Source organism: Apiospora phragmitis (assembly GCF_038363925.1).
Source record: "Apiospora phragmitis strain CBS 135458 chromosome Unknown utg000006l:1.0-5683423.0:1.0-5690449.0, whole genome shotgun sequence".
Taxonomy (NCBI): domain Eukaryota; kingdom Fungi; phylum Ascomycota; class Sordariomycetes; order Amphisphaeriales; family Apiosporaceae; genus Apiospora; species Apiospora phragmitis.
In genome coordinates, this window is record NW_027117404.1 from 73,577 (window position 1) to 86,411 (window position 12,835).

The 12,835-nt window shown below is 52.4% G+C and overlaps 2 protein-coding genes across 2 annotated transcripts; both read left to right on the forward strand.

The window, feature by feature from the left end:
* Nucleotides 1-3,091: 3,091 nt before the first annotated feature.
* PG994_005285 (GPI mannosyltransferase 2) lies at nucleotides 3,092-4,591 on the forward strand (the record flags this gene model as incomplete). Its single annotated transcript, XM_066856694.1, has 3 exons — nucleotides 3,092-3,401; nucleotides 3,514-4,120; nucleotides 4,183-4,591. The coding sequence occupies 3 exons, from the start codon at nucleotides 3,092-3,094 to the stop codon at nucleotides 4,589-4,591; spliced, it is 1,326 nt and encodes a 441-aa protein (XP_066715963.1).
* A 6,008-nt stretch (nucleotides 4,592-10,599) lies between these two features.
* PG994_005286 (uncharacterized protein) lies at nucleotides 10,600-12,152 on the forward strand (the record flags this gene model as incomplete). Its single annotated transcript, XM_066856695.1, has 4 exons — nucleotides 10,600-10,813; nucleotides 10,915-10,982; nucleotides 11,081-11,454; nucleotides 11,516-12,152. 4 exons carry the CDS (start codon nucleotides 10,600-10,602, stop codon nucleotides 12,150-12,152), a joined length of 1,293 nt encoding a protein of 430 aa, XP_066715964.1.
* Nucleotides 12,153-12,835: the final 683 nt, after the last annotated feature.

The window sequence follows — 12,835 nt, forward strand, 5'->3', positions numbered from 1 at the left end:
AGTGGAGGGAGAACAAAAAGTAGGTAAGAAGGAAGCAAGATGGCCAAAGTGAGATGAGAGAGCAGCTGAGCGCGACGAACGTCGTCGTACAGGACAATTGGGACAGAAAAAGAAAACCAGGGTTCGGTCAGTCGGCACTGTGGCCGGCCAGCGTGGGAGTGTGGGAGGCTTGCAGGTGGTGGTGATAAGCGAGATGGAGATTTTGGGGGGTTTCGAGTGCTTGAGCTATGGCTGTGTAAGCGGGTTGGTTGGTTGGTCAGGTATATTTGATGGCAGCCTATGAGACCCTAAGCAAAGCACGCACACCACGAAAATAAGCAGGTATGCGCACACACACATATATATATGCACATAGACTCTGCATATAGGTCGACTCCGGAGAGGACGTTGGAATTGATGGGAGCGGTGAGATGAAATGATGCGCAATGGCAGTAGTTGAGTGCTGCATATACATACCTTTACTGTGGAAAACCAGCCGACGGCCCAGTCGAGCAACCGCCCTCGTGTGAATTTGGAGAAAGGAGACTATCACTGTCAAGCGTCCGTCCACGTTTGCGGCGTGTTTGATAATATAAGCCGGAAGGGCAATGGGATGATGATGGCCAGAGTCCAGACTGCCGGTGAGCCCCAAGCAAGCGAAGTTTCCTATTGGCCGGAACTCAGATATTTCCCCTCAACTCAACCTTATATGTGATCGAGGGTACCAAGCGGGAGTCGTATTTGACGATATAAAGTTCCGAAGATGTTTCTGGCCTACGGTGCGAATGACTCTCGCCCGCAGCTGTGGCAGCAGTGGTCGTCGTAGATCATAGATTGATAGCATGTGCGATACGTGCAATGCGTGCGACGGTGAGAAAGAGTGGCTGGATATGTGGTTGGTTCGTGGGCTCATAATAGACAAAAACCAACAGGGCCGGCGGTCCAAACTAACCTAACCTTGGTGGGGGCGATGCCAGCGACTCCTGCAGTGAGGAGTGCTGCAGTGAGTAGTGCAGCGCAGTCAATAAAGCAGCGAATCGCTTTCGTTCCCACGCGCGCAGACTTTTATTAGGAATGGCTGGTCCCGGGTTCTTGCCCAATGCCAGTAACCCGAATAAGCCGAGAGGGGGGCAAGGGGGCAAGCAGTTATTAGTTGAGCTGACCGTTATATTCGAGAGGAATCGCTGATCAACATGCAAAATGCCATGTATGAACAGCCGAGATTGCTGAGCACGTCGTTGGGTGCAGGCTCATCAAACACCACTACATCGTCACCACACCATGGCTATTTGGTAATCTTGATTGTGCAATGTGCGTGGCTGGCTCTCCTCGTTCTCGAGGTTGAGGAATTCCAGTAGCGGATGGATAGTTGATACGAGCTGCGTATTAGGTCTGCAGTCTGCAGGTTAGTGTTCCATAGCTTCAATTCGTAGTCGTATTGATGGTGTTGGGTTGATAGCTTTTACGGCGGGGCAAGGGCGGTGCGGTAGGTAGCTGGCTGTAGCCTGTAGCCTGCTTTGCGCAACCATTGCTATGTATGATGGACGGGAAAGCGTCATGGATTGTACGTACCAAGCATGAACTCAGCCGAACTTGTGAATGATTTGGCACGTTCGTCGCGGAGCCGTTTCGCTCGAGTCTGAGTCGCGAGATATGGTTTCTTATGATACAACGGGGGACAAAAGGGAAACCAATGGTATTAATTCAACTATCCGCGTCGAACCGTGGACTTGGAAGCCAGAAGAGAAGGCGATTTCATCTCGGCATCTTGTTGTCAATCAAATCGTTTCTGCTCGACTACAAAACTTGTTTCGGGGCGGACGGCTCTCGTCTTGGTGAACCTTCCCTGGTTTCTTGTATCATCTCACCAATTTCACAGAGCATAGTCGGGGAATCGGACTGTAATTCGGGTGTTTCGCAAAGGCTGTTCTGGTCGGCGAGCGCTGATCAGTCAGCTCTGGTCTCTTGAGTTGCGCCGGCTGCCGAGAGTATGGAATCCCAGAGACTGTGCCGTCGTCGACCTGGCCGAACAAGTAGCGGGCAGCAAATAGTCTTCTAGAAAACGCGTGACCCTCGTTCTAAATCCACAGTCATGGTCAAGGGCTTCATTTTTGGCCTTGCTGCTAACCACATCCATCAAGTCAGCCGTTCCCCCCACTTCAAGGGGCACAAGGCCTGAACAGTGAAAAGTCCGAAACCCGTCTGCAATCGAGTCTTTCCCTGCAGGGGAGTACATATCAGGAGGAGGCACTATTACATAACCTACCATAAGCACTATGTACATCAAATATGCATGTACGGATACGCAACACATGCATACATTCATACTGCCGACAGGCCGAGGTGTAACTTGTGCAGCTTACGGAGTACAGGCGGCCAAGTCATTGTGCAGTGCTGGAACAGCTGTCCTAGAATGGAGCATGGAGCCTATGTGGTTCATCTCAAGTCCTACCTATTGACATATACAAGGCAACGTAGTCCCAAGTGATGACATCAAATCCATCATTGATGCCCTTGCCTCTCTCCCTCTCTCTCCTTTCCAGATGGAGGAGCTCAGAGCCTCCACCGATATCCGCCTTGCTGCGAACCAGTCCGTCCAGGAATAGCACCCCTTGGTTTCATCAATCTACATATACTCTAACACAGCCACCCGCATTCAGAGCCAATTCTGGTAATTGACCAGATTCCTGACATCTCAATAGAGCATTTGTAGGCTGGTAATGTAGCTTTTTGCGTGGGTCCAGGCCCATGTGTCAAGCACGTCAAGTACCGGAGTGGGGGGTCTTCCACGTTTCTAGCTGTTCTGTTTTTTTAGTGGGTATGTTGCTAGTTGTGATAGTGTGAGACCCCCGCCAGGCCTGCACTATTTCCAGGCTAGCTGTGCAGGCCTGGCCTGCTATGCCTGCTCTACTGCACGAGGCTGTTGCCGGCCGCTCCAGCTACTTACAAGCAACAAGGAAAAGGATAACCTACACCGCGACTCGACTCGATTCGTTTTCGGGTCAATCAATAGATCGATCCATCTGTCCATCCCATCTGATCGCGCGGCATCGGCAATTGCTCGACAAAAGAGCGAGCCCATTCTGAGTCGATTCAGGGCCTTCCTGGCGCCATGCTCATCTCATCCGGCCATAGCGAGCGACACCACAGCCAAACCTTGGTCCGCGCCTTTGTAATATGGAAGTCCATCCTGCTGCTGGTGGTCGTCGGCAGTAGCCTCGGCGGCCCGCCCTACGACACCTCCACCACCCTCTTGTCCCAGCGCGCCCTAGACTTCAACGAGTCCGCCCTCGACCTGGGTACCAAGTTGACTCGCTGGGACGCCATCTACTTCGTCCAAAATGCCCGCCGAGGCTACCTTTTCGAGCAGGAATGGGCTTTTGGCTCCGGCATGCCCTTCCTCATCTCGACCGTCATCCAATGTAAGTCGTCCCCTCCCCATTCATTATTCTCCTCGGCTCTCGTGCATTCCACAACACAATGACACGAACTCATGAGATTGCTGACTTTTTTGCTTACTGCTTGGTTCCTCAGCATTCGCATATCTTGGGATTGAGCCAACCAGCCAATGGGAATCTCTAGTCGGCATCTGCATCGCTCACGCATCACACTTGCTGTCGGTTCTTGTGCTGTACCGTCTAGGACTGAGGATCTGGAAAGACCCCAAGACCTCGCTTGTGGCGGCTCTGCTGCACATCGTGTCCCCGGCCGGCATTTTCCTGTCAGCCCCTTACCAGGAAAGCCCTTTTGCCCTGCTCTCTTTTCTGGGCTACCTGCTCTTGGCACATGGATGTCTCGGGCACTCCCGGTCCATCCGGAAGGATGCGGCCATCGTGAGTTCGGGCATCGTGTTTGGCCTGGCCACCCTGTTCCGCAGTAATGGATTGCTGAGCGGCGTGTCCTTCGCTGTATTCGCCCTGGCTGAGCTGCACCGTCTGGCTACCACGTCCATGTGCATGGTCAACGTCCGGCGCTTGGCTGCGCTGGGGGTTGGCGGTATATCCGTGGCCATGGGCTCCTTGGTTCCACAGACCCTTGCTTACCAAAAATTCTGTACCGAGTCTTCCGGGGCGGCAACCATAAGACCCTGGTGCCAGAAAATTCTGCCTAGCATTTACACCTTTGTTCAGGAGAAGTACTGGTAAGTCCGAGTCCGATCGGGCTTCGTTAGGTCGCGCGCTTTATGCTCACCTGTCCGTTTAGGAACGTTGGTCTTTTCCGATATTGGACCCCAGGTAACATCCCGCTCTTCCTCTTGTCAGTCCCCGTGCTCTTCCTGATAATGAAATCCGGCCTGGAAACCCTTCTGCCTCGGCGAAGAATGATAGCGCCCGAGGCGAGGTCAGCTGCTCTACAGCTACCACTGGATACGACGCTGTTTGTGGGCGCCATGGCCCTGTCGCAAGTGATCCTCACCATGTTGGCAATCACAACCTACCACATCCAGATTATCACTAGGATAGCCTCGGCGTACCCCCTTTGGTATTGGTGGCTTGCTGGCCAACTCCAGCAGGATACGACTGCTAAATTTGGAGGTGGCGTCGTCGTCTTCATGGTCATGTACGCTTCCATCCAAGGGGCCCTTTTCGCCTCCTTCCTGCCCCCAGCATGAGAGTAGCGTAAATCCAGTTGTTAATACAAGTACTTATCCATTCATTTATATGGCCCTCTGAACACGAGCCATGTTCCCAGCCTCTCAACGAATTTTCAGGATAGCACAATTGTGAGTCGCGAGCCGCAGTCCCCATGATCTGGTGAAAGTCACACCAGACCGGGCTTCATACAACCAAAATCTCCGAGGCTATTACTTGTAGAACGATCACAGATTCCGCATATACATTACTGCGAATCTATTTCTATCCCACTGACGTAGCCAATTGCTCTCTACTCTTTCTAGCGACATTCACATGGCTCCTAGAACTTTCAATCGGCCGTGGGATGTAGCAACAGTGATTGACAACGGCCCATTCCTCCCGCTCACGTATTCCCGACGGAATTTTCAGGGCATCCCTTCCCCGGGTGCAAGATATGTATTTTCTCTCCATTCATAGCCCATCATCCCTCCAGTCCCATGTTTGGGCTCCAGCGCCAGACCGATTATGACTATGATGAGGTGCTACTTCCTGGCTTACTCGACAACGGAGTAGGTAGAGACGGCACAACTTGGCTTGGCTGCCGCAGCAACCACCCTGTCCCAGCTAAAGAAGCTTCCGGTAGTGAGAGCATTGTAGAATCCCTCGCACCTCACGTTGACCCTCGCGCGTATAGTTCTCGCGCAACGCCTATCCTACGTCCTTACCGATGGTACATGTGTTCATCATGGAGCCCATCGACTTATCGAAGGATCAAAAAAGCGACGTCGCTATGAAAGCTTGGCCGCCACAAGCCAGTTCCGTACTACCAGCCACATCATACACACTGCCCCGTCGGGTCTTCCCTACGTAGGGCTTTAGCCGACAGCACCGTCTCCGGTGGGCGTAGCTCGTACCTTAAGCAGCAGGCTTGCAAGTTGCAGCCTGCCACCAACACCCTTAGCGAGCGTTGAACCGCCGAACTTGACACTGGGTGGAAAAGCCAGCGCATTGAGCCCAGTCGGCTGCGGATTGTCTCTATTCGTCAGATTTCTACGAACCCTTGACAATAGGGGGGCATTATAGGGGGGTGTTACCCTCTATAACCGTACTGCCGACCTCACGAGAGTTTCCCGCATCTAGGTGCTTTGCCCGGCCTTTACGGCTGCTACGTCACCTAATAGCAATACGCCTAAACGTGATTAAGACGCACCGGACTAGGCCTGCTTATTACACAGGCCTGGGACTAGTTTAATCCCTGTGGTAACTTTTCTGGCACCTCCTAGCCTCATATTTCGAGGGACTAAAGGATCATTAGGCCACACTTTTATCACTGGAAATCAAAATCAAGGGGGGTTTTCTCCCTTTTGTTCTACTGGAAATTTCTGTTCTCTATGAGCCCCCCCTAAGGTCAGGATACTCGCGTTATGGCTCACCAGATGTGCCGCCCCAGCCAAACTCCCCCACCTGACAATGTCTTCAACTGCTTCTACCGTGTGCTGTATGGGAACCCATCAGTGCATGCTCACGAACTTCTACCTCCCACCTGCTAGTATGTTGCTGCAAGCATGAAGGGGTGTTGTGACCCGGTTTCTGAACTCGCTACCGACCTACTACCAAGACACAACTGCATGCTTGCAGATATTGACACAGCAGTTTGCCTGAATAACTAGCAAAGGGGATACTCATGGAGCCGACAGAGTGATGACAATCATCTCCCCACCGCTGCTGCAATAGCGTGAGGTGAATTTCCTCTGCGTGACGGTCAGAGAATGGGAGGGTCATTCTAAGTGGTTATGGGCGTTATGCTGGGAAAGACTAAACGCGTATGATGATCACTTGGTGAAATGCGATGACAAAGTGGTTTCCTCCTAACGGGACTTGGAAGACCAGAATGTTGGATCTCGTGTGACTTCATGTTTCCCACCTGCACTTCTTCCCTTGAAACCGGCGCGCGGAGATGAAGCCGATCTTGCCTAGTCCAAAGTTGAAACTTGTAGTCTATACCATGTAGTCCAGTTAGCTATTGTAAGTATATTAGGGTTATATTCGCGAGTAGAGGAAACTATCACAGGCAGCTCGGATTCGAGTCTTGACTCCTCTCCGGAGCCTCTTGGGCCAGACTTCCGGGGCGCGGCGGCTCACCTTTCTATTAACTGATGATGAGTTGTATTGGACGAAACTCCTAGGTCCAACTAACACATCTACTTCTCCATGAGTCCCTAATCATGTGCATCACTGCGAAGGCAGCCGCAAGCGCAAGTTACATACGACTCTGACTTGGCAATTGCAGATCTCGTAGGAGATCGGGCAGTTTCAAAAGGCGAGTAGATTTTTGGTCTGTATCATGTTTAGATAAACTTACCGTGTTTCTTATGCAAACTAGCCCCGGGGTAGATCCTTTAGGCAGAGCTGAAAACAAGCATTACCAGTAGAAACTCTAATTTCAGCTCTTCGGATGTATTATAGTATGTGTCCAGTATTCCACCGAGTGCGTCGGTAGTTAATCTTATTGTCTATCATCGGTATGCAGAGAGCGTATGTCAAGGGCGGCCGTTGATTCTGCTTATGTCCAACTAGTTTCATAGCACACTAGTATAACCAGAATCGGATTCTGAAATATAAAACTACAGCCCGAGTATGCTTGGGGCGGGTATCGGCACCGATGCTGAGTATTTCCTCCAGGGTTCATATGGGCCAGATGTCCGGGTTATAGGCAAAGCAGTGTCATGTGTACGCAGATTAGGAAAGACCGAAAACAGTTTAAGATGAAGTATAAATAAGCGGGATTGCGATTGGGACTACGATCTTTTCAAGTTAAGGATAACCCGGGTCCTGACGATCTATATTCGGTAGTTCCGAGTAGGTCATACAAAACCCGAAGGATAATGTACATAATTACTGACAATGAGCCACCTGATCAAGAGATCCCGGGTCGCCATGAGCTCAGCTGCTTTGCGACGACATGATGATCGACTTAAGTCATGCCTTCATGCAGAGGCAGCTTCCTTGCAAGCGAGCAAGAGCCCACCGGCTCCAGTTGATAGTGTCGCGACAGCACACGCACCTACATATCGCGAGGCTGTCTCTGCCCCGACCGTGATGCATCGGTCCCACCAGGCGAACTATACGTGGTCGAGTCCGCCAACTACGTATGTACGAGTCTTGCTCGAATGATATTCAAAAGGGAAATGGGGTGTTCTCTGGCATTGAACACTCGAGTTCTTTTATCTACATAGTGCTTACCTTTTTAATTCCGCACTCGGAAGGTGAAGGACAAGGAAGACCTGGCCAAGCCATGTGTGCAATGGGTCTCTGCAAGCTAAGGACTTGTTAAATTAAGTATTGATTCTGGGATGTCCCCTTCAGGCTACTTGAGTCCCCTACGAAGTTACCAATGGTGCGATGCCCTTCCATACAACGTGCCTGCGCTCTTACTTGATCATATGGGCGCGAACCCTGTTCAGCCCTTCCTCTGCTCGGCATTTTCATCCGTTCAACGACTACCTTATTACAAGTAGCGCAACGGCAAAGCTGAGATAGGTAGCCGCGTGCCGGTGCCTGAGACTTGCGATGACTACTAACGGTCTTTAGTGTGTATTGGAGGTAATGGCTGGTGTTCCATTAACGGTGGCCGGCCGAGTTGCGACCGGCTCGGTGCAATTCCAGACGTTGCTTATTAGAAATGAAGCAGAAGAAGCTGACTAGTTAGCCCTGCAACTTGAGCAAGAGAGGAGAGAGAGGGAAAGGGAGCCAATGAGGGAGAGAGAGAGAGAGGGAGGGAGGGAGAGAGGGCGGCTAAACTCATCACGTACATAAGGTTACCTACTACCACCACTAGAGAAAGACAGATCTGCAGAACTGTTCGCCCGGATGGACGCAAACTCCCCGATGCCACATTCCGTTACCAGCGACCAAGTAGTGTTGGTTCGCAGGGCTGGCGAGAAGACGGACGGAAGGAAGGCGTCAATGTTTCCTGATCGGATTTCCCTCCTAACCTTATATCTGGGATAGCAGAGGGGGGGGGGGGTCAAGGGGTTACATCGCAGTTACAGAGCTCCCAGCGTCGTATCCGTGCGCGCCCCTTGGCTCGGGGGGGCCAGAGGGCCTAGATTTGGAGACTAACACCGCGGGAAACACGGAAGGAAGCGGGAAGGACTGTTTTGTGGCTGATAAGTCTATTCGTAACTCAACTACTGGTTATTAGTTTCAGTACTGTACCACAGCACATGGCTTTGAACTATTGGCCTTTTCTTTTTTCCCGAGAAGACAAGTGTGGCAGCCTGAGGCGGCTCCGTTGGCATTCCGTCTTCTTTTCCAGACCAGACGAACTGGAACAGTTGCGTCGGCGCTTTTCCTGACTCGTATCTTGAGATTTCGGCTATTGGCGAATCACTGTTCGGATGCGGATCACCAATAGTCTCCCGTTGGCGGTAGGGGACCCTGAAGAGTAGTGGCAAGCGGGAGCCCAAGAGAGACGCAGCCACCAACCACCAAGAAGGCGCGCCGGGACCTGCAATGCAACCCCGAGATCTGTTTCGTCTTGTTTCCCCGACGAGTTGTGAAGCTTGCGGCGATGCAAAGATGTGTGCAAACAAAGTACCGGGTTTTGCGCTCAGGCCCCTTCTACCCGTGCTACCCCGGCCGTTACAGGAAGTGTGTACAGCCACTACCAACGTCGTAATAAGTGTTGACTTGTAGTGCCGGTTGGCCTTCCATTCCCTCAAAGATTTTCACTCTTCCCGCACTGCCCGTGACAGCCTTGGACAGCAGGGTTTCAGGGCTTCTTTTCAGGTCTGATTGGTATTTGGGTGTGACATACCCGGCCTTCAGAGCGCGGGGCTTCGACAAGAGTAACATGAATGATGGGTGGTCAGATCGATGTTGCCTGACTCGCTGGTGAGGCTGATTGGTGTTATTGAGGTTCAAAGCGTTCGCACATTATCTGACGATACGTGCAATCGGGTGTGGCTTGAAATCCGCAAGGTGTCTGTCCCTCTATCTTCATGTAATTAATATATGCGTTACTTTGGTGGATGTGGTCATTCCTCCTCGATCCTCCTGTTACCCAAAGTTGGTAATTATTAGCGGAAAACGTTGCGAATAATAGCTAGTCGTACTCCATGACCGTATTCACTGTACTTCATAACAACATCAGCAGGATAGGTAGCAATGGGATAGAGAGGACCCAGTCGATCTCCATTTCGCTCTTTTCCATTGATCTGACGTGCAGGCGCTGTCTGTCCCCGACACCTGAATGTCTACTGCAGGTAAGAAGAGTGTGCTGCGAGCAAAAGAAAAAGCACGAGGTTTTGTATTGTTATTCGCAGTCCAAAAGCACGCACGCATGTATCAATGTAGGTCACTGACAAGTAATGCTCTGACCACCGGTTTGCCCGTATGATCAACGTTCCGCGAACTGCACAATCAATCGCAGATGCGATCGACTACCAAAGCTCGTTCAATTGCGGGGTCTGACGCGGGGCAGAAAAGAAACATCCAACCTATATCTAACAGTTAACATTTCCTCCCACGAGAAGGAATAAGAGAGAGATGGCCAAAGACTGAAGGCTGAAGCCAGGGAACCTGCTGCTTGGGAATTCCACCAAGGCAGAACTCAAGGCTAGGCTACTAGTCTTGTATCAAAAAACGTATGAGGCTTTGGCAAACCTCGAACTGCCTACCGTTTTAGTACGTCACTTCCGGCTGGCTACCGGCCAGGGGGCCCCAAACCTGCAGAATGCCAGGATACATACTCGATTTGCTCAATCGCGGATTGATCGCCGACAGCATACGGGGCGGGGTTCCCCTGAAGGCGGCATGCAGCAGGGAATCAATAAGTATCCAGCCATCTCGGCATTCAACAGAGTATGAGCGAAGAGAGAAATAGAAGGGCAGATTGCAATTTCCATCACTGATGCCTTCCTTACCTGGCCATCACTCCCATCGAATCTGATATATATCTTCAGGTTGAACGGCAACCCGGAAAGAGAAAGAAGAGAAAAAAAAGGAAACTCAGGACAGTATGGAAGCCAGCAACCGAGCCACCATGGCGCCCCAGGATATCGACCACTCGCTCGACCACGAGGGGCGGATAAAGGAAATCATCACCATCCTCGTCGTCTTCAGCGCCGTGTCCACCATTGTTGTGGCCCTGCGCATCCACACCCGTGCCAAACTACTCCGGAGTTTCGGCATCGACGATGCCGTCATCATCGGCGCTCTGATACTCACCATCGGCTCCGCCGTCGCCATTGGCCTTGGTAGGTCACTCGCACACACACCCATCATCTTGATATTCTTGATGGTACACCTGCTGCTGCCCCGATGAGCGATGATACTAACTGATGTTTTTCCATTCCAGAGGGCACGTTTGGCCTCGGCACGCATACATGGATTCAACCCCTTGAGGACTTCATTCCGTACATGAAGGTATGATACTTCTCTCATCGACATGTCCCTATCCGTGATGAGAACAAGAACTCCGAGAAAGAACGAAAACTAACAAGACCTCACTCCGGCTCCACTAGTCCTTCTACGTCTCCATCATCCTCTACAACGTCGGCCTGTGCCTGATCAAGGTCTCGATCCTCCTGCAGTACCGCCGGATCTTCACGCAGAAGCTGACGCAGTGGATGGCGGGCGGCCTCCTGGCCTTCATGCTGGCCTGGACCGTCACGCTCTCGGTGCTGCTGCCGCTGGTGTGCTACCCGGTGGACAAGTTCTGGGAGCCGGCGCGGCCGGGCTCCTGCGTGGACCAGCTGGCGGTGTGGTACGTCATGGCCGGCGTCAACATCGTGACCGACTTCGCCATCTTCATCATCCCGCTGCCCGTCATCAAGTTGCTGCAGCTGCCGACCAAGCAGAAGATGCTGCTCGTCGTTGTATTTGGCCTGGGTCTCTTGTAAGTTCAATCTCTACCGCCACCATGACAAAACCTTTTGCTCACAACCCTACCCTAACAGCACCTGCATCATCTCCTGCCTCCGGATCCGGACCCTGAAGATGGCCTCCCTCACCAAGGACCCCAACTGGGACAACACGGACGCGGCGCTCTGGTCCTTCATCGAGCTCTGCATCGGCGTGCTGACGTCGAGCCTGCCGACGTTGCGACCCCTGATCGCGGCCGCCCTGCCTCGCGCCTTCGGCGCCAGCGGCAGCGGCCGGCGCGGGTACCAGGACTACAGCGGGGGCGAGTACGGGTCCCGCGCCTTCGACGGCGGCAGCCTGGCGCGAAAGAGCAGAGGGCCGCTGCCGCACCCCAAGTCCTCCTCGCTCTCGTCTGACAGCGTCGAGGAGCTGAACCAATACCAATACGGCAGCGGCAACAACAACAAGGACATCGAGCTCGCCATTGGAGGGAACAACTTCGACAGGCACAGTGGGGGCGGGGGCGGCCGCGGCGACGTCATGCCCGGGTACAGCGTTAACGTGTCTTGCGACCACGACAGCTTCGAGCTGCAGAAGCCGGCGGCGGCGGCTCCTCTTCCGCCGAGGGGTGCGGGCGGTGCGAAACGGACCAACTCGCAAAAGGGAAACGGCATCATGGCGACGACGACGGTGACGCGGGAGTACGAGCCGTCGATTAGGAACGTGCTATAACAACCAAGTAATGACGATTATGAACTCAAGAGAAGAAACAGAGAAGGGGCAGGGTTGTTGCATTGATACTTAGCCATGTATTACTTTTTCTTTTTTTTTGTTCCTTCCTTCCATACTTAGCCAGTTGCATTTGATATACCCCCATCCATACGCTCCCTCTCCCCTTCTCAACTGCCGGCAATGTGGCGACGGGGAGGAGAGGATTGCTTTCGGAATTATATTTTCCTCACAAGATGCTTCTTCTTCTTCCGCGTTTTATGTCCCGTCTTGTCTTTGAGACTGCCGGTCGGTTGCTTCAATGGTTGGCCAAATTGGTGCACCGCCTGCTGCCACATCTCTTTCCTCGTATATTGTTACTAAATGCACTTCTTGCAGTGGACTTCGATATATTCACTCCTTCGTGAGTCTGCCTCAAACTGATTTGATTGATCTGGACTGTGGTTTGCCATTTATGCCCTGGCGCTCTCCCCAGCTTTTGGTTGGCACCTTGAAACTGTGACGGTTTGCTCATTCAGCTCTCCCAGTTTTGGTCGTCTTTTCTTGTTCAGGGCCAAGCTAACCAAGCCCAGCCCAGTGTGGGGGGTGGGGGGAGTCAAGGCTTGACATTCTCCGACTGGGTTGAGAGTCTTCCCATGCATATCAGGCGAGAGCACAAAACGGGAATTGCTGCTTGGTCTCTCAGT